This window comes from Batrachochytrium dendrobatidis (assembly GCF_000203795.2).
Source record: "Batrachochytrium dendrobatidis JAM81 unplaced genomic scaffold BATDEscaffold_3, whole genome shotgun sequence".
Lineage (NCBI taxonomy): Eukaryota > Fungi > Chytridiomycota > Chytridiomycetes > Rhizophydiales > Batrachochytrium > Batrachochytrium dendrobatidis.
Window position 1 is genome coordinate 129,915 of NW_006281101.1, and position 20,215 is coordinate 150,129.

Genomic DNA, 20,215 nt, shown 5'->3' on the forward strand with positions numbered 1-20,215 from the left:
CATGTAAAAGCAATATCCACTTATGCTTGCTTTTATTAAATATTGTAAAGATGTCGACCAAGACGCAGGATTACAGTCCAGGAAATGATATCAGTTATTTCCAAACTGCAATCTGTTAACCAAAACCAACGAAAGATTCACTTTCGAGACTTGACTGGATTGGGAAATGCTGCACGAATCTACAAGGATGCGTTTGATATTTACTATCAAATCTCTGTGTATCAGCCCAATGTTACAGTGAAACTCAGCATCGAAAAAGAGTTGCTCAAACTGGAAAAAAAGCTTTATCCATGGGTCATCAATGGTCCAATGCACTCTTCAGCTATAGAGGCTTTGTTTAATTCCTCTGGCCGTGGAATTGTCATAACCACTGGCTCGAAATATGCTTTGGTTGCCAAACACACCATCACTATGCTAAGATTGATCAAAAGCACGCTTCCAATAGAAATCATGTATTGTGGCGCTGACGACCTTGGGACTAATGAGTTTAAAATGCTTTCTATGCTGCCTAATGTCAGGGTAGTAGATATGCGCTCTGTGCTTGGACTGAAAAGATGCGAAAAGGGATGGGAAAACAAACCATTTGCAGTTTTAGCTTCACGGTTTAACCAAGTTATTTTGATAGACGCAGATGCATTATTTTTCCAACCACCAGAAGTGCTGTTTGAGATACCACGGTATAAAGAAACAGGTACACTATTATTCCGCGATCGCACACTTCCTTTTGGAACTTATGGGAGAGGGCAAAATCTTGTGAACATGCTCATGGATATTGCCAAGCCATTCAAAAATCAACTCTTGTATTCGGAAAACCGTCTAATGAGGCATATGACTTCAGACGAGATTGATTCAGGCGTAGTCGTTTGGAACAAATCTAAAGCGATGCCAGCAATCCTATTAACCTGCTTGCTAAACTCGGCTCCATTCAAGAATCATATTTATTCAAACTCCTGGGGTAAATAATCTATGCATTTTTAGAAGCTCTTATCTCTTGAAATGCGATTGCATTTTAACTATTGAATCTCAATACTGTTAGGCGACAAGGAGACGTATTGGCTAGCACATGAAGCATTGAGAATCCCGTTTTCAGTTGCAAGTGACAACGGAGGTGCAATTGGGCAATTGATTCATAGCGATGGTGCCGACATGGTTTGTGGTGGTCTGTATCATGCAGATGATATGGACAGACCATTATGGTTTAACGGCGGCATTGGATCCCGTATACCTGCCAAGGAGCTTGGCATTACACAAGTCCAGCATTGGGCCATTGAAAGAACTGGGGCTAATGTAAAATGGGAGATTGCTACTGAGCCATTTTGCTTGCATGGAAAGCTTGATTCGCCATTGGGTGTAAATTATTCTCATATTGGAAAGCTAACACCCAATGAGCTGAATTTGGCAAGGAACATGACCGAGCTCTGGGTTGAACTGTTTCAGTTATAACCATAACACTGGCGTTTGATCCATAATTCAATGCCAATAGTGGCTACACCTATTCATATGCTGTCGTATTTATGCAGAATGAGACTCGAAAAGTTTCAGTGGGTAATAAACAGCCAATCTCATGAAATGATGTATGTCAGTTTGCTGGACAATATTGTGTTTTCTAAACCGCCTACAGCTGGCGATAAAGGATATAAAAATGGTAGTGAATGAGAAATTGTCAGCAGTCATCATGCTTGATAGACATTTTGGAAACGAGAGCTTTCGGTTTATAAAACTGCACGGCTAGGTTAGCGTAGACTATAGGTGGAGCATCAAGCTCTCGCGTCGGAACAGACCAACACCAAGCGGCCGCGTTAGACCGAAGGAAAAACGTCCTGCTTAATTGAGACGGGTAGCAGATTGCTCAGCAAACTGGACGTGGCACAAGAATCACGATTGATAGTCGCTGTCATTCAAATCAGCAAGGATAATCTACCGATATTTTCAAAAGAACATTTCCAAATAAGAACTAAACCCGACCAACACGAAAGTGCGGCTGAATGAATTTTACGCAAGTACAACCCCAAACACATGATACATTGAAGACGATGAGTGCTGAATTTTTTTGGTTTATTTTCTTCATTCTCATGCCTTTTGTCACCAGCTGTTGGTGGTTCAGAACTACACATTTTCTAGTAAACTGACACTAACCGCTTGGTGAAACTGTTCATTTACTGAGACTTTTATTTAGTGCTTGATTTTACATGAATATGGTGGTGATCAAAATAAATTCTTCTTGATGCATTATTCATGCGCCCATTTCAATCAAAAGCAATGCAATGACGTGCCTACATTACATGATTGACTTGATTACATGTGATTCATAAATATATGCAGTTACACATGTCACGCTATTCTATTTTATGATTAGCACATGTATATTTGATACACTCTGCATTATTACTTATAAAACATTTTGTAAATTAGAGATATAAAGTAGCACAAAATAGTCAAATCAGTCCATCATTGTAACAGTTTAGTTTTGTATTTGCTACATTTACACTATAGATATTGAAAATATTGCTCAAAATGTTCATTTCTACCGTTTCTCTTGTTCTTGCTCTTGCCACCTCTGCAGTTTTTGCGGTTCCAACCATTCCGTCCACACAAGATACCTCAAACAGTCTTCCATTCCACTTTCCCAAATCGATTTATCACAACATTCCTTATGAACATTCATCCAGCCTCATGGCTCCGTCCAATACCGATCCAGTCGAGACTGGTGTTGCGTATCTCTGTGACAAACTCAATCTCTCACCCAACGAGTTCAAGGTTTACAATAATTTTACAGACGGTGCTGGCGTGACTCACGTATATGGTGCACATCTAGTTAATGGCGTATCTGTATCCAATCACCAAGCTGCTGTCCATATCCAAGACGGCCAAATTATCTCGTACTCTGCTTCGTTTGGTACCAAAAGCCATCTTGCTAAACGTGAGCTTTCAATTGCAGAGCCCAAAGCCAAACTGACTTTTGAACAGGTTGCGGATATTGTGTCCAAAGCCAAGGGTCTGCCAGTTTACTCTGACTTTGAACATGAGCTCGAGTATGTTCAACAGGCTGATGGCACGCTTGTTTATGCTTACAAATTCCAGCTTCGCGACAAGAATGTTATTTCATGGATCCAAGTTTGGGCCGATGCCAACACAGGTACGGTATTTCGGATTCAGGTATTGATTTTTGTGGAATCAGCACTAATCTGAATGTAAATGGATTGATACTAGGCAAACTGGTTCAGGCTGTTGATTTTGGTCATCATGCAACATACGAGGCTATTCCAATTCTTAATCTGAGTCCTGGTATGAATAGATTTGCCAATATCACCAACCCGGAATACAGTGCATCGTCGCCCAATGGATGGACGAATGGAAACTTCACTCAGGGTAACAACGTTAATGCTGCCGACTTTTCACAATCTCCACCGGCTCCAGGAACTGGTATTAATGGTATGTTTGCTACTAAATTCAATGATAATGTCGAGCCTGATGATCCAGACAACATTCAAGCAGCAGCCGTCAATCTGTTTTATCTTGCCAACCTGATGCACGATATCACATATCAGTATGGCTTCACCGAGTCTGCTGGCAATTTCCAAAATGATAACTTTGGAAAAGGCGGTCAGGGTAACGATGCGGTTAGCATTAGTGTTTTGGACACTTCAAGTAACAACAATGCCGGATTTCACACTCCTGCTGATGGACAACCGGGTCAAATGAAAATGTACCGATATACTACATCCAGACCCAACCACAATCCCGGTTTGGACAATCAAGTCGTTGTACACGAATATGGTCACGGTGTTTCAAGTCGTTTAACTGGTGGATCTGCAACAGCTGCATGCTTGACTAACAGTGAGGCTCTGGGTATGAGCGAAGGCTGGTCTGACATGTTTGCTATGATCACAACTGCCAGAAAAACCCACAAAGCCGATACTTCGATTCCCTTTGCTAGATACGCTTCAAATCAGTTTGATGGCATGCGCACCCATCCTTATACGACTGACATGAAAATCAATCCTTTGACTTATGCCGATCTCAAGAATCGTAAAGAAGTTCATGCTGCTGGTGAAGTGTGGGCAGCCATGCTTTGGGAAGTCTACTGGAATTTGGTCACCAAGAGTGGATTCTCTACCAATCTCCACGATGCCCGAGGCACATCTGGCAACATTGTTACTATGCAGAATATGATTGGTGGATTTATGCACCAGCCATGCAATCCCAGCTTGGTCGATGCTCGTGATGCCTTTATTGCATCGGATGTTTCCCACTACAAAGGTGCCAACAAGTGTGAGATCTGGAAAGGATTCGCCAAACGCGGCTTAGGAGTCAAGGCTGCTAATTTCAACAACGATTTCTCAGTTCCAGATGAATGCAAGGTTACTTCATCCTCTAGCAGTGCCCCTGCTGCTACTAATCGATTTTAATACTCGAGACCATTCATTACAACTACACTAGAGGAAACTGATTAAAATCAGATGCTTAGGTTAGCCCTAATTGCTTTTGTAATTTGCAATATAATTGAAAATGAAAACATTTTGTAAGTGTATCAAAAAGTTGCATTAGTGATGATTAAGCTTTGTAGATATGAATTTATGAACAAATTACAAAACTTGACGCACTGCAGCACTTGAGTTTATTCCATAGCCGTATTCATGTAAAATGCAATACCTGTTGATCTTGCAATGATTGCTTCAGAATAAACAATGTCCGAGTGATTGGCTGCACTTGTTCAATATTCTCAATTTTCAATCAACACAACCAAACTATAGTGTCAAACTGGAATTTCTCTCTGTTGGCAATCATACATTGTATGATCATCAAATGTAAAGCCAGATTCATACCCGATGCTCTCAAACTCTGCACAAACAACTTAAAATCTCATACGTTTGCGCTCTAATTCAAGAGAATAAAGATTGCACGTCTCAGCAATGCAACTATACATGCCGATCACCAAGAGAGACTCAATGAACTAACGAGTTCAAGCAATGTTCAGCCAATTTGGCACCAATCATTTCATGAGATTCTTGATGTATTTTGGCATTCTTTCTAGTGTTTTATTTTACGTGAATACGACTGTAAAATGACCGAGGCTGAGGATAGGAAGCGCAAGCTTCAGCAACTGGCAAAGGGCTCTACTGCTGCCACTGGTACCGCAAAGTCTTCTTCTAGGTACATACTTTTGTTACTGTTTTAACCTATGGTTTAAGGCAGTCGTTGTTGGAAACTGTGCATGGCCATTGTTCAATATAACTGTTTCTGATCATCACTTTGATTTTCCTACTTTGTATTTTGAACTATATGATAGTGTATCCAAGTCTAGCAAAGACCATGCAAAAAAACCATCCAAACCCAGCAAGAAGCATGCCGATTCTGATGATGACGAAGAGGAAGAGGATGATGAAGACGAAGATGACGATGATGACCAGAATGATGACGAGGAATCTGCTGAAGATGAGGATAGTGAAGGTATGTATCAATCGACAGCATCAACCCATGATGGCTGTAGTAGGTGTGATCTGCAGTTGTAGTGCGTTCACAGGACAATACATGTATAATGGATCTTTAGTCGTAATGATCTCTTTAATTCTCATAGTCAGCTATAACTGATTCATTTGATCTGGTGTTTTTACTAGATGAGCAACCAAAGAAAAAAGGCAGGTCCTCATTGTCCACTACTAGACACTCCACTTCTCATCACTCTTCAAAAAGGAACAGTACGACAACCAGAAAATCCAAGAGCGGCGATAGCGGCTCTGATGCAGGCAGTGGTGACGACGAGACACTTGGTAAGAAAATTCGCAATACACATACAATCTCCAAATGCCCGACTAATCATAGTCTATGTGTATTTGACTGGAATTTACAGGCGATGAGATGGCTCATTTGGATCGTAGCAATATTATTCAAGGTGGTCGCCGAACCAGAGGAAAGCGGATCGACTACACAGCGTTTGGTCCTGACCATGAAGATGAAGATGAATAAACTACCCCGCCTTCCAATCGGGGGTACTCTAGCATTTTTGTATCATTATTGTACATTATTCAGTGCAGCATGTATGGAAACTAACTCGTTGATATTAGAAACAGGGACAGGTATTCAATAGATTACTTTTAAAGGGTACTTGTAAGGTGGATCAATGTTTAATCAGCCCTGCACCATTTCCAAAAGCTGCATATACCAACGCAACTGCTGTAGTCATATGGGTCATGGCCATTTTAATGTGAATGGGTGCTACATGTTTTTAATCTATGCGCTAGAGCTCATCACAATCTATTGGATTCAATTCACAGCGATTCTTGTGACATTAAAAAGTTTGAATCGTGAGTGATGAAACATTGCAAGGTCTCCATACACATACATGCTGTATGTGTTGGAAAATGGTTCATGAATTGATGTTTTATTTGCTTGACTATGGATACTTTTTTCCAACTAGGTATCCATTCAAGTCTACATTACGAGCAAACACGATACATTGTAGAAAAAAACAGCATATCGGTTTCAGTGGTCTAACATTAATATGCTTGCCTCGAATGGCATTTTCTACCAATAACGATCCAAAAAAGCTGGACCAAAATACAAATTATACGCTTTATGTCCAATCCTATGGTATATAAATGCATTAAAACAATAATAATAGATTTTAAATTGGGTTGGTGATGTCTAGACTTTTTTCATAATCAAGCTTCTCGACCTTGACTTCCCCATCAATCAGTTTGTAAACATAAAGGACGATTGATGTGCCTTGAATATCCATCAGAACAAAACTTGGGGTGGTTTCAACAAGGCTGGAAGGTGGGATATGAGGTGGTGGGGATGAGGGTTGTATATTAGTGGTTGGAGATTGGGGTAGATCTGATTGCTCAACAGCATCATCTTGATTGTCATTGCTATCAGAGTCTTTGGAAGTAGGAGATCCATCAGCGACTGTAGCAGCAGGAGGAGTGGGAGGAGTAGGAGGAACGTAGTCTTGTGGAGCAACTGCAGTGCCAGGAAATACAAGAGAGAATGCACCAGTAGCTGATCCAGGGTTAACAAAAAAGCGACCCTCATACTCGTAGGCAGCGAATTCATGAGTGTGGCCAGAAACAAGCACATCAACGTCCAGTTGCCTAGCAGCAATCCCTAAAGCTTGAACATCTCCCCAAGGCAGCAACTGATGGCCATGCAAAAGTCCAATGCGGATAAGACCATGCTGGATGACTTTAGCATGTGGAGGCTGCTGTACCGATGTAGTGGTTGAATGGGTGGTGCTATGAGTGACAGTAGCTGCAGATCCAGATCCAGATCCAGGAAGAAACTCATCCATGTCTCCTCTGACAGTAACAACATTAGGTGCTATAGTTCGTAAATAGTCATACATGTCAGTCGAAGTCAAGTTGCCAGTGGAAAGGATCTGCTGAATCTTGCCAGGAACTAAAAGCTTTTTGAACCTAGCAGGCAGGTCAATTTTCCTATGTGGAACATGAAAGTCTCCAATAAGTAGAACGAGCATTGAGTGGTCAGTAGCGGTTGGTGATGGTTGGTAACAGTTGTTGAAATTGGAAGCACAATGTCAAGGTACTGAAGCGTGAAAGATCATTTCGTGTGCTTGCTCCATCCACAAGTGCGTCGAATGATGATTCAAGTGAGATGGTTTTCACCTGTTACTCTGCACTTGTCAAGCGTATCTGCTGTCAAAATGTTGCCAGTTTACTACAATCGGATTGTCGAGTCCGAAAGTATGTTTAAATATTAACAAATTGTTTAATATTTGAATGGCATGAGCATTGTCGTGTCTCGTTTTATAGTAACAATCCGACTTGTTGACATGACCAGTTTATTGAGCGACCTGTCAATTCTCTTGATTCAATATAAAACATTACTCGTTTGGTCTAGCGGCAGTTGCTTATTCAACTTGGTCTTGTTCTGACACGAGAGTTTTGGCATTCCACTTGGTCTGTGCATTGACTTGAGCCGATCGTACAACTTTACTAACCAAAACCCTTGTTTTTAAAATGCAGTCTACTTGATGTTCAGAATGTCTATTAAATATGCTCAAGTTGAATTGTTGAAATATAAACAGTTTTTTCTGCGTTTTCATCACTTTTGTTTTTAGCTGCAAATCATTGTCACGACTATTTCGAGTTGTAATCTGTAAGCAATATCACAATTGCTGCTCCAGTAGTGATGTCCATGATATCGAATTTACTACTATTGTATTCATTTATACGAGTTTTACTTTATGCTGTCTAAACCACTTTTGGTATAACTGACTACATATGTGGCTTGTCGTTTATTAGTCCATATTCTCTTGTATGATTTGGTTATAACGACTGCAATGACGAATTGCTTTACCATATTATCCTATTCCTTACAAAAAACCTTGCCATGGCTTTGCTTTGTCTTGAAAGCAGCTGTATTTCTTATTCATCAAACTAAACTTGTGATACCCGGTCTTGCATCCCAACTGTTTAGCCTTTTGTAGGCTTTCCCTTGCTAATACAATCCCATGAGCTCAAGACTTGGTTACGACGACAGACATAAAGGTCGCTCATCTTTTCGAGACAATAATGATCCTTCGTGTCGCAGAGATGGCCGCCAAGATGTTGACTACCGTAGTGGCGGAGATTCCCTGTATCACAAAAGTGACCGACCTTATGATCGAGCGTCTACTTATTCCTCTGACAGAAGCAGAGATGGCGACCGTCGTAGAAGTAGATCTCCTATTGGCCAGTACCGTAGCCGTCGCAATAGTGATAGAGAGTCTCATGATAGTGGCAGCAGTCGTGGTAGATTCAGTCAACATACTGCTACGGATCGCGAGTCTACTGAAATAAGCGGCAGCTCATTTGAAACCTTGGCATTTGAAATTGATCTAACATTTGTGAGACATGCTCCATTTAATGTTCGTACTCCCCATCGACCTAATCCCAATCGCTGGCCAACTCCTCCAGGTATACACTCTTTGCAGGACCATCAGAGTGTTTATCCAATTGACTCGGTTTCTGAAATCAGATCTGAATCCCGTGACCATGCCGCAAAACCCAGATTCAGGTCTCAAGATGACTCGGCTCCATACCCACGACACCATGCTGACGAAGACCAACGCAGCTATAAATATGCCAGGCGTGAATAGATTAAAAGTCGGATATACATCAAGTCATCAATCTTACTACTTAATCCTTTCCATATAGTTCATTGAGCTAGCTCATTATCTTGTTATTGCGTATTGCCTTTATTCTACTTTGATTATATCTCTGCCATTCTCAGATACAACTTTTATTACATTCTCTATTTGAAACTGTATTTTACAAGTCTACCCATTTCATCATTTCAATACTAGTTCACATCTATTCTTTGATGAATAAAAATCAGTATCATTGAAAGATTGGTTTTGATAACTAAACTGGATAATCAGTTTAAAAACAATTCCATTTTGTGTCTATTCCGGTATTCTTTATAAAGGTTAAATCTGTTTACAAGTACTTTGAATAGTCAGACATGTGTTGTACTGTGTGTGGTATCACCGCTTGATATGAGTAGTTGAACCACTTGTCGAAACTTTAAACCGTTTTATTTTGGAATTGATGTTTGACGGGATTTAACCGTTTGAGTTTGAACATGAGCAGCATTCAACACAATGCATAGCATCCTAGTCATTAATCGTGATGATCTAACGTGACGGATGCCATAATTCCCCGTGTTCGTTTGCAATGACAGGATATCCATCCGTTGTAGCTTCACACCCACACCCAGGACCAAATCCAACAAGTCCATTCTTTCGATCCAGTACAATTCTAAGTCGGGTCATGAAGGATATACCAAGAATCGCGTTTTGATCTGATCCAATACCGACAGCAAATACATCTATCATTCAACATGTTTATGAGCTTCATATTCAATTCCAAAACACATATACTACATACATTTCCAAATATTTACATTCTTTAGGGCCAGCTTTTTGCAGGTAGTCTTTGGGTCCTAGCGTAATGTTCACAATGGAAGAAGGGTTTTTTTGTAATGCTGCAGTCCCTGTAGACATTAAAAACGAAATCGTTGGCAACTTTTTCCAGTCGATAGTAAATTCCTTTAATTTCATTGTATAATCTTGAAAATAAAATAATTTAAGCTCTTGAAGATTGGGACGGGGTTGAAATGCACGGCTTTTGATCATCTCGTTGACTAATTCCATCACAAGTATACGAGGAAGAAGTATTTTTGCAGCACATGTATCTATAAACGAAAACAAGGTGATTCCACCGCTAGGATTATATTGAAATGTGCTGGGTAGTTGTACTTTCTGATGATTAATCCATATACTCTTGATGTTGACAGTCAAAAAGTTCAATATGGGTGTCTCGACCCATACAACAGGAGATCCATCAGTTCCACATTTTGAAACTGTGCCTGTATTGCCTATATCAATGTAACTCTGTTTGGACAGTTCATAGGAACATAGCTCAAAGGCAACTTCGTTTTTTTTGATAGACCCACTGGTGTAGAACGAGTCTATTATAGTAGCTCCTGATGTTATCTTGGAATGTGTCAGGGAAGGATAAGCAATACCAAGAATTCCATGATTCCATTGATCGTTGAGAACAAGTGATCTTGTCGACTGTTGATAGATTCCTATTACTGGAGCATCAGTAGTAGATATGCTAGTTTTTGGTATGCTTACGGTAGCTGTAAAACTCACTCCTTTCCAAAAGGAACCATCAAAGTAACTATCAGAAAGCACATCTTCAGTTGTTGGAACATATTTCAAAACGGGTCCATTGTAATGGTTCAAGCCAAGAAGTGGTACAATTGAATTGGAAGATCCTGAATCAACTATAAAGTTTAGCTAGTTTAAACAATTCAAGAATGGTTAGATTCAAATAATGCATTGCTATAATCTATAGGATACATACATCAACTCCATTGACATTGAGTTTCATTATGAAACATTTTGTAACAGCACCATCCAATTCAACGGGTGATCGTTTTGATAGCCTATTGTTTGATTGAATGTGAGATGTTGAAGGATATAATAATGGAATTTGAATTGCAGCAACCTCTTGAAGTAAAAACAGAATCAATCGAAGCATGATGAGTGTATCTAATGGATTTGGAATGACAATCCCAGTGAGTTTTTTAACCAAAGATTAGGATATTACACAGATGATTTATAGCACACACATTTGATTCTTGTTTTGACAATTTAATTTCAGTATATTTCATACTAGCCACCCTGTAATCATCAATGTTACAGGGAGTATAAATATTGCACAAAAGAATTATCCACCGCAAACACCATGCAACACCGTAGTGAAAAAATAGCAAGTGGTATACCATTGCATTCTTATAGTGTGTCAGTGGTTTTATATCCAAATTTAGATTAGCTTGAATGGAATACACGGTGATAAATGCACTCCGAGCTATTCCGCCATGGTCACGTAAATGATCACTTGCATTCATCTTGCCTCTTCAAAACATACCGCCATCGTATGATGCTTATACAAATCAAATTATGGTTTTGATCTGATTTTTTAAATCCGCCCTTTCCTCCCTTTTTGCACAATCGCATATTGTAGAACCGTCCGATTTGAAACTGAATCCATCCCTGATGTTGTCAACAAGACTTTTTATCATTTTAAATGTCAAATACAGTCGCGTTTTATAGCCGTATTCACGTAAAACACTTTTGTAATGATTGTCTTGGAATAAACAATCGTTACATATTTGTTGTTGTTGGAAATGAATGGTTTATTATTGAAACTCTATTCTAATATCAGATACGTTTACGTTCTAGTTTAACAGAATATTTCAAGAATGCAATGGATGGGTTCACGTCAACCGTTAAAAGAATTCCAAGAGTTTAAAAAGTAAAATGTAGTTTGGATGATCATTCATGAGATTGGCAGTTTATTATGTATGTTGACATTTTCACTCAATGCTTCATTTGACGTGAATGGTTTAATTCGAGGTTGGATCATCAGGACTTTTAAAACCTGACTCGTCCTGATCTAGCTCTTGCTAAAAACCACAGAATGCCAACAAGTGCTCCACCTAAATGCCCAGCACCATCAACCTGTCCGCCTGTATCGGTAGCTGTTCTATATATATCATAGGCTACAGCAGCCCCACCTATAGCCCATGCTGGCATTGGCAGAACAAAAAACAACAGAATTTGTGATGTTGGATATCTAAGAACAAAGTATGAAAGAAGTCCGGAAATACACCCACTAGCTCCCATTGAGTTGTAATTGGGTGTTGGAGCAGCCCATTGGGAATAAGGATGATCGCGACGCTTTTGATCTCGGACAGATTGTCGATAAGCAATATGAAGTGCCGATGCAAGAGAGGATCCAATACCCGATACAAGATACAATCCAATAAATGTTGAAACTCCAAGTGATAAAACCACCTACATTCAAGTATTAGATTAAACGATGCAGCATTCAAGATCCATCCAATATCGACTTACAGGCTGAATAAAAGAATACAGTACAAACATGTTCATGCCAAAATCTATCATGGTAGATTGGATGATAAAATTAGTATAGAATGATTCAATCATACCGTGATGGAAACTGTCATCACTTACGTAATAGATCAGAATGACTAAAGCAGCAAGTCATAGCAGTCCACAATCGGTGTTCTTGAAAAAGTCCTTTAGCGCTTACAGTAAAATGGTCCACCATCCATCTCAAACTTGATACATCATTCATGCTCACAGCCATGAATCTCGCACTATTCCACATAAGCAATACTAGAAACATATGAAAATAAAGGATTGAATGAGATGAGCAGTTGCTTATATAAACATGTTCGGATTACGCACCAGCAATGTTGATGATAAGGATAATAGCAAACACTTTTTTCCAATCTTCCATCCATTGAAAGACATCACGATTCTGATTAGACAGTTCCCTCTGAGTATTGTTGCGAAAGTTGGATCGGAATAAAGATACCGGCCAATCTCTTTTTTGAATAGCTGCTTTGATAGGAAGGAAATATGCATGAATTGATGCAATGGATGACATGGATCGGCAAGATTTTAATCCCAAAATCGATGTGAAAGAACAGAGTTGGATGCCATTGGGATGATAACTAGTGCGTTTTATATTGACCAGCATGGTGAATACAGATGACTGGATAGTAGTTTTTATTGGTAGTTGATTCTGCTTTGATCCAAATACACTATTCGACATGGTTGATAGTGATGCGGTCTTGTTGGTTGCAGCAATCGATCTAGATCTAGTAAATGATGCTGCCAATGGCAACCCCGACATACAATGGAGAGTAGATTTAGTCCACAGAAATGATGATTGAAATGGGGATACAAGACCCATATGAACCAAGTAGCGATGTCCAATCCTGAATGCTGAGTGAGCAGCCATTTTGTAGTGGATTGAAATGGTCAGTTTGAAGAATATCAAATCGTGCGTTTTACTGTCGTGGTCACGAAAATAAAACTAGACAAGAATGTCAAATACAATTGCATGTTTGCTAGACATTGCATTTCCAGTTATTTATGACTGGTGAGAATGGAAATGGAAACAAGATAAAAAGTTGTCATTGTCATCAGTGTATAAAGTACGCCAATTTTATTCAACTCAATGCACGTATTATTCTAGACAAGATTCCATTCTGTAAAACGACTGTCTGGTTAGACACGGTTTACCAACTGCTCAACAGTGCAGATTGCAGCTACATTCACATGCAGGAAATGACTCAAGAATTGGGATAGTTTAATTCCAGATATCAAATCGAGGAATTCTAGAGACTGCAATGAATTGCTAGCACAAACACGATTTAATCATGGATTATTAGAGTAGTTGATTCAAGATACAAGTTTTCATTTTATGTGAATACAGCTGTGAAATAAACATTCAATTCAGTACTTTATTATTAATGTTGACAAAAAAGTAGTATTTTTATTATTACAAACAGCAATCCATCTTCTTGACAGATTAGCCCAACCACTTTGAGTGTGTTGATGATTAGTCTGAATCTTCTTCCTTTTCCTCATCAGCGACATTGTATTTATCCTTCCAAATCCATTGCATTTGCACCAATCGGGCACCTTGTTGTTCAGCCTTGCGAAGCCAAAAGGCAGCCTTTTGCTTGTTGGGCTTGATACCATCCCCTCGGAGGTAGCATTCAGCCAACTCCATTTGAGCATCAGGATCTCCCAATTCAGCAGCCATATTGAGATAGTATACTGCAGTAATTTTGCTTTTGGGAACGCCCCAACCCTGTTTGAAAGAAATAGCGAGTTCATAAACAGCCAAAACAAGCTCGTTGAGAGATGGAGGAGATGGAGAGTTTTGTTTACTGGCTCGAGAGAGAGTATCCCGTTTAGGATGGAGTTTTTGAGGACCAGAAGTTCCATGATTACCACTTGTGGCTAATGGAGAAGCTGTTGTACCTTCACAGATGGATGACGATCGACCCGGAATATGTGGAGATCCACTAGCTCTACTCGAGTCTGTGCCATTGTTTTCAGTGTTGCTGGAACTATGAATCGATCCCTCACCTGCAAAGCTGTATCGTTTTCGTAGACGACGAAGACTAGCTGCTTGCTTCGCCACTTCACCTGTTGCTTGATTAGCGGCAACTTGAAGTAGACGAACTGCCTCTTCTTCATTACGTTGCATACCCCATCCATGTCGCATGGATATAGCAAACAGAAACAATCCCAACGGGTTTCCCTGGGCTGCAGACAGTGAGAAATAGTATGAGGCTACAGGCAGTTGATTGAGTTCATGATAAAAAATGGCAACAGACAGTGGGTCTTGAATGTCACACACTCCCTCTGGGACTGGAGGAACTGTGCGGTCGATCAGAGCCTGTGGTGGTGTAAGCGGATGTGGCAAGTCATAAATGGAGAATGTCTTGGGTTTGGGTTTTCTAAACAAGTTCATGGCTGGTTTCTTCTGATGGATGAGCTTGCTAGTCGAGTGCATTTTGAATATCTGCAAAACGCCTTTCACGTGACTCGGTTTTGAAATTCAATTTCTAGCTTATTTCTCTTCACATTACACAATAAAATCTCGACTTAATCTTCATTGCCTGCAAGTGTAGGATATGAATATCCACGTCGATCTAATGAATATGGAGATAGTGTGGTCTCGTTTAGAATCTCGGAAAAGTCTAGGCTGTACAGTTCAGCACCATGACGATGCTCAGCATCACTGTTATAAACCTGCGTCTCGTCTTCCAGCTCTGTCATGTCGTCGTACGTATCAGAATGAACATCTCTGTACTGATCTTCACTATCTTCGCTATCTTCACTTTGATCAACTTGACTAGCTGGTGAAATACTCGCATCATCTTCAAGTGAATCAATCGCTCCATCTATCCCTGACTCGTCCAAACTGCCATTCGCTGCCCATATGATCGAACTGACATCCTGATGGCCCATATCATTATGCTCTCGTCTCGGATTTATCCAAGATGAATCTTGTAAATATGAATCGTCTAAAACAATCCATAGTTTGATTAATTTGTAAACATATTTAAAGACCAGTCTAACAAGATACTCGATAAAAAACTCACCACCAGTTGTATTCAGACTACATAGTCCAGGAAATCGACTCAAAATAGCATCAGACTCGTTCAACAATGCTGATGATCTTGTCATGATTAAATCGCGCAACGCAGCGTATTGAACCAGGTTTAGTCCGTCTCGTGAATCAATCTTGCGCATCTCATTCAATGGTGATGTATTGCTAGTAGAATCATTCGCATTTAACCGCAATAATGTGCTGTCCAATGAAGGAATATCATAGGTAATGGACTGAGTCGATGGACAGTTGGGTCGAGTTGCTGAATGAGATGATGTGCTGGATCTTGGAACTGTGCGTGATTTTGTACTGGATTCAACATATGAATTATATTTGGCTTGATTTGTATTTGAAAACAAGTATGGCGAGCCAGCATCGCTATGAGAGCCAGATGTTATAAAAGACCTGGATGCAGCAGGTGGGGGTAAAGTCACTTGCTGGCCAACCTCGGATTCTATAGACTCATCCGTCCAATCCAACTTTAATTCTTTTGGTGTTGATTTTACAATAGTGTCAAACAACTCAATTTCGTTTGTCACTGTACCGAGAAAATCCTAATATTCGAATAATCAAACACTCATGTCAGCAAAACGCACTAAACAAAACAATCCATTTTAAACAAAAAAACATATTTCACCTCAAACTCGGTCATTTCAGATCTGAGTTGTTGCAAACTAGAATGATAATTCAGCGGTCGTGTAGTGGGAAAGTTACAGTTGGCAGTGTTTTCATGTAAAGTTGGATGGTGAGAAAGTGATGTTTCTACTCCAGTTAAAGGCATTTGAGTATTGGCATCAGTAGGAGGCTCAGCGGAAGGAGCATATGCTACACTAGTATATACAGGCATTTGCACAGTAACAGCACGCTCCAGTCCATGTGAATGCTCACCCATTTCAGTGATATCACACTCGGGTAACATGGCATCACTTGTTGTTTGGTCAGGGTTCAATTCGGTCGTATTCGAGACGTTTGCCTTTACTGTGGTTGATTCGTTGATGCGGGGCGTATTGTCATGATGCAGCTTGAGATTGGATATGTAAAATTCTAAATCACGACACTTTTGAGCATAAGTGGGAGCGCGCACGTAAAAAACCAATTTGATAGAATCACTGTCAGAGTCATAAAATCCCTCCTGTTCAATAAGATCCAAATTGTAGAAACGATTATATCCCCAGCACTCGCCTACAGAAAACTCGGACTTGAATTCGCGCGAGATATTTCGTTTCTTTATCACTCCCCGAGATTGATTGATCTTGTCAAGTAAAAAATTCAATCCCATGATATAAATCCAAGTTTAGTAAAAAACAAAATGTATGTATCAATCGTAATAATAGTCGACAAAATACCAGGTACAATACTTACCAGATCCACACGGTATTGATACTTGGATGGCTGAGCCACACCCTTTACTAGCTCAACAAACACTGATAAAGACTCATTTCTACATACTCCATTTCCAGAACAATAAACTTTTAGTCGCCACTCAAGTCCAGATACTGAAATGGTGTCCGAGTAGATGGGCGATGAAAATTGCATTTTTGACTTGAAATTGGTAATAAGAAATACACCGTGATCATAAGCAGGAATGGTAGAGCTATCAAACTCCATTGATTCGGGTGGGATATTAAATTCGCTTATGGGGCTTGGATTAAGCTATAAAGTGAAATTGGGATTAGCATGAGTTGGTTTAAGAAATCATGTTTTAATTTTAAATTCCAATTCACTACTTGCTTGATCAACCAAGTGAATAATGTCGGCTGAATTAGAAATAATGTCGGTTTGCCATGCACCAGCCATTTGGCTCTCTAACGTTTCTAGTGTAACCCGCAGTTGATCAGCCTGCATTACTACTTTTTGCTTGCATTCTGAAAGAAGAGACATGTGGAATGTTTCTTGCTTGACAATACTTTCCACATCTTCTTCCCATAAAGTTTGATGTACTGCCAATGCCTTTAAAAAAGATTCCGAGTTAATATACGTTTACCCAGATCAGTTTAAAGTACAATTGCTTAACCTACAGTTTGTCGTGCATGAGAAATGGCAAGTGCATGGTCGTCTAAATATGCCAGCAACTCGCCATATTGATTAAACCGAGAATACAAGAGTTTTGCACGTTCGTCAATTTTTGCTCGATGGCGTCTATATACTGCATGGAGATGTTCAAATGAATGATTCTTGTGCTAGACTCGGCCCAGCAGCAACGTGATGAGTGATGTTGTCATGAAAACACATCAAGTACATTAAAAAGGTAAAATCACCTTTGTTTCAATCACCGCACAGTCAGCACACAGACCTTCTTGGCAATCGTGACAGTAGTAGTACATGGGTGCAGAGTGATCGGGACATACGTCTTGGGTGGAATTTGGAGATGCAAACGCAAGCAGATTCAATTGCTAATCCATCCATTATCAAGCAAATAAACAAACGTGAATGAATCATTCAACGTTACAATGAATCCAACTTGCATGTTTACCTGTGCCAGATCGTCCATGAATCGACAGTGAACAAGCTGAGATGGATTTAACGGAGCTCGACAGTGCGGACATTGACTTTTTTCCTCCTGGAGCCATTTCTATAGTTTAAAAAAGTATATAATGTATTGATTATTTGGCTCTATTTGATACTTGAACGAGTCGAGGTTTTGAAAAATGAATGAATACCTTGACGCAGGATTCACATCCGACTTTAGAGCATCCTGGACACATGACAGGTTTTTGAAGACTCTCAAAGCATATAAAACATTTAAAACTTTGTATGTATGTTAGATCTTGATAGCCTGTATAGACCATTCATGCCAATTCAAACGTCCGATTGTTGGCAGTTTATGCAACAATCCAGACTTGAATAAACATTCACATTGAGAAGAATTTAAACAAGACAACATACAAGTCTTCAAACTGAGGAGGAAGTTTGGTAGGTTGTGTTGGTTGCTTTCTAGATGGGTTTAAGAATGCCATTTCTGAGCCTAGAGTGTGAGTAGATAAACTGGGCCTCGTACAAGTTGAATGTGTTATGGATTGTGTATCCGAAGCAGGAGTGAGTACAGCGGCTTCAATGGCTGCAGACATGGTCACTATACTCTCAATGAACTCAACAATTATATAATAAATTCGATACAATTCTGGACAAAATTCAACCCAATGGAATGCCGTCACGAGGCTTCATGGCAATCAGTCGAACAAGAGAAAGTTTGAATTGGTTTATTTCAAGACAGAATGTAAGAGGATTTTATATGAAAAGAAGAGCCAAGGAGTAACTCGATAGAATTATGGATAAAGTAATGATCGGGAATTTACTGAGGTTGACTCGCACCTCATTCCAGTACAGACCAAAAACGGCTCTAATCAACGAGATCCTATTCTTCTCGAGCCATATAAGATGTACGGTTAAGTAGAGTAGACATGCGGGATATCGGGCTCTTGACACTAACGTTTCCATCCATTAGACGCTCAGTTCTCCATTTTTCATACAACGATTCGCGAGTACTGAGTTTCAAGTCTTCCAAATGGCTTCCAAATAGTGCATTTTTGAGCTCAATAAAATCGCAATGTTCAGTGTTTTCCACCTCCACAACACCCCATGTATACTCTCTGCCAAGAATCTTTTTGTTGTCTACAACCAAGCCAGTAAATATCGCTTCATCATCCACTTGAGTGACTTCAGAGTTGACAAGACGGAATGGAACAAACGTGCTGAGTGGTAATGGTGCATCTGGATCGGCCTGCAGTGGTTCGTCGTCATCATCATCTTCAGGAAAACTGTATACGGGAATTTTGTACTCTACCAAATCATTAGCAACCAACGATCGCACAGACTTGAGTTGCCTGACAGTCAGTAAATCAGATTTGGCTAAACAAGGAATCACATTGACTCTGGAACACAGAGAAGTAAGCACATGACGATCGACTAGACTAAGACCATTGGATGCAATGATGATGTCTGGACTTAGCATGTATACACAGGCATGAGTTTGAAAGTCGGGAGATTTAGGATTGCGGCGCACTTTGGACTCTTCCATGAGAGTTGCCTCGAATTGCGCCTCGATGTATCTGATGATAGATTCAAGGTAAGTCGCAGCAATCCGCTCAGCAGTAGCATCGGCAGAAGAGGACGAGGCAGAAAACAACGTAGGCGGGACTTCAAGACCAGGCGAATCGATCAAGTTGAGTAACAGACGCTCGCTGGGATCGTATGGCATATCACATTCGATGCTAGCAGGAGAAGGCATCGGATGAAGGGAAGTTTTTGGAGGTAATGGCGAATCACTTGGCACAAGTGACATGGCTTGCAACTGCAGTTCCAACAGCGAGTGAGTGCCAGACGCCAACCCACTCGAGTCTTTACCTATAGTCAAGATGCTTTTACCATCACTGGTAGCATTGTTGGATGCATCGGTTGGTTGTGTAGGGTAATGCAGTTTATGCACTCTGAGAGTCTCATACAATGTCGATACAAACGAAGACTTTCCACTACGAGCATGTCCAACCACAAGCAAATTGAATGTGTGCACATTGTGTTTGCGGCTTCGAACGACGTTACGAGCTTGTAGCATTGTTATGCAATTGACGATTGTTTAGTAAAAATCAATACTGAAATAAAATAGTTGACCGGATGAAACAAGTTCAAGTGGAATGTATATGTATGTAAGAAATAAGTTGTAACCAGTTCAAGAGTCTGCGACAAGTCAATGAATTCCAATG

At 40.1% G+C, this 20,215-nt stretch overlaps 10 protein-coding genes across 10 annotated transcripts; 4 read left to right on the forward strand and 6 right to left on the reverse strand.

The window, feature by feature from the left end:
- Nucleotides 1–84: 84 nt before the first annotated feature.
- Nucleotides 85–1,790, forward strand: BATDEDRAFT_86743 (uncharacterized protein; the record flags this gene model as incomplete). Its single annotated transcript, XM_006677437.1, has 2 exons — nt 85–955; nt 1,037–1,790. 2 exons carry the CDS (start codon nt 85–87, stop codon nt 1,441–1,443), a joined length of 1,278 nt encoding a protein of 425 aa, XP_006677500.1. The 3' UTR covers nt 1,444–1,790.
- A 1,686-nt stretch (nt 1,791–3,476) lies between these two features.
- Nucleotides 3,477–4,319, forward strand: BATDEDRAFT_1501 (uncharacterized protein; the record flags this gene model as incomplete). Its single annotated transcript, XM_006677031.1, has 1 exon — nt 3,477–4,319. A coding segment is annotated over one exon (843 nt), but the record flags the coding sequence as incomplete, so codon positions are not given.
- A 746-nt stretch (nt 4,320–5,065) lies between these two features.
- On the forward strand, nt 5,066–5,967 carry BATDEDRAFT_23242 (uncharacterized protein; the record flags this gene model as incomplete). The annotated part of the gene is made up of 4 exons (XM_006677167.1): nt 5,066–5,154; nt 5,291–5,451; nt 5,619–5,771; nt 5,852–5,967. The coding sequence occupies 4 exons, from the start codon at nt 5,066–5,068 to the stop codon at nt 5,965–5,967; spliced, it is 519 nt and encodes a 172-aa protein (XP_006677230.1).
- Nucleotides 5,968–6,625: 658 nt separating this feature from the next.
- Nucleotides 6,626–7,477, reverse strand: BATDEDRAFT_9936 (retromer subunit VPS29; the record flags this gene model as incomplete). Its single annotated transcript, XM_006677058.1, has 4 exons — nt 6,626–6,770; nt 6,947–6,951; nt 6,983–7,177; nt 7,247–7,477. 4 exons carry the CDS (start codon nt 7,475–7,477, stop codon nt 6,626–6,628), a joined length of 576 nt encoding a protein of 191 aa, XP_006677121.1.
- Nucleotides 7,478–8,473: 996 nt separating this feature from the next.
- On the forward strand, nt 8,474–9,100 carry BATDEDRAFT_87217 (uncharacterized protein; the record flags this gene model as incomplete). The annotated part of the gene is made up of 1 exon (XM_006677438.1): nt 8,474–9,100. One exon carries the CDS (start codon nt 8,474–8,476, stop codon nt 9,098–9,100), a length of 627 nt encoding a protein of 208 aa, XP_006677501.1.
- A 537-nt stretch (nt 9,101–9,637) lies between these two features.
- BATDEDRAFT_87177 (uncharacterized protein) lies at nt 9,638–11,051 on the reverse strand (the record flags this gene model as incomplete). The annotated part of the gene is made up of 3 exons (XM_006677541.1): nt 9,638–9,831; nt 9,907–10,807; nt 10,875–11,051. The coding sequence occupies 3 exons, from the start codon at nt 11,049–11,051 to the stop codon at nt 9,638–9,640; spliced, it is 1,272 nt and encodes a 423-aa protein (XP_006677604.1).
- Nucleotides 11,052–11,947: 896 nt separating this feature from the next.
- Nucleotides 11,948–13,350, reverse strand: BATDEDRAFT_86744 (uncharacterized protein; the record flags this gene model as incomplete). Its single annotated transcript, XM_006677542.1, has 4 exons — nt 12,788–13,350; nt 12,551–12,715; nt 12,431–12,474; nt 11,948–12,370 (listed from the first exon to the last, which is right to left on the reverse strand). Exons 1-4 carry the CDS (start codon nt 13,344–13,346, stop codon nt 11,948–11,950), a joined length of 1,191 nt encoding a protein of 396 aa, XP_006677605.1. The 5' UTR covers nt 13,347–13,350.
- Nucleotides 13,351–13,832: 482 nt separating this feature from the next.
- BATDEDRAFT_36677 (uncharacterized protein) lies at nt 13,833–14,878 on the reverse strand. Its single transcript, XM_006677395.1, has one exon. The coding sequence runs from the start codon at nt 14,871–14,873 to the stop codon at nt 13,950–13,952; it is 924 nt and encodes a 307-aa protein (XP_006677458.1). The 5' UTR covers nt 14,874–14,878; the 3' UTR covers nt 13,833–13,949.
- Nucleotides 14,879–15,007: 129 nt separating this feature from the next.
- Nucleotides 15,008–18,583, reverse strand: BATDEDRAFT_86746 (uncharacterized protein; the record flags this gene model as incomplete). The annotated part of the gene is made up of 10 exons (XM_006677543.1): nt 15,008–15,429; nt 15,508–16,069; nt 16,153–16,767; nt 16,878–17,168; nt 17,367–17,465; nt 17,534–17,695; nt 17,774–17,908; nt 17,989–18,087; nt 18,176–18,236; nt 18,402–18,583. The coding sequence occupies 10 exons, from the start codon at nt 18,581–18,583 to the stop codon at nt 15,008–15,010; spliced, it is 2,628 nt and encodes an 875-aa protein (XP_006677606.1).
- A 371-nt stretch (nt 18,584–18,954) lies between these two features.
- BATDEDRAFT_4529 (uncharacterized protein) lies at nt 18,955–19,578 on the reverse strand (the record flags this gene model as incomplete). Its single annotated transcript, XM_006677036.1, has 1 exon — nt 18,955–19,578. A coding segment is annotated over one exon (624 nt), but the record flags the coding sequence as incomplete, so codon positions are not given.
- Nucleotides 19,579–20,215: the final 637 nt, after the last annotated feature.

What these genes read in the sequence shown, in the direction of transcription:
- BATDEDRAFT_36677 (XM_006677395.1), bottom strand. Translation starts at nt 14,873, where the DNA reads ATGAACTTGTTTAGAAAACCCAAACCCAAGACATTCTCCATTTATGAC.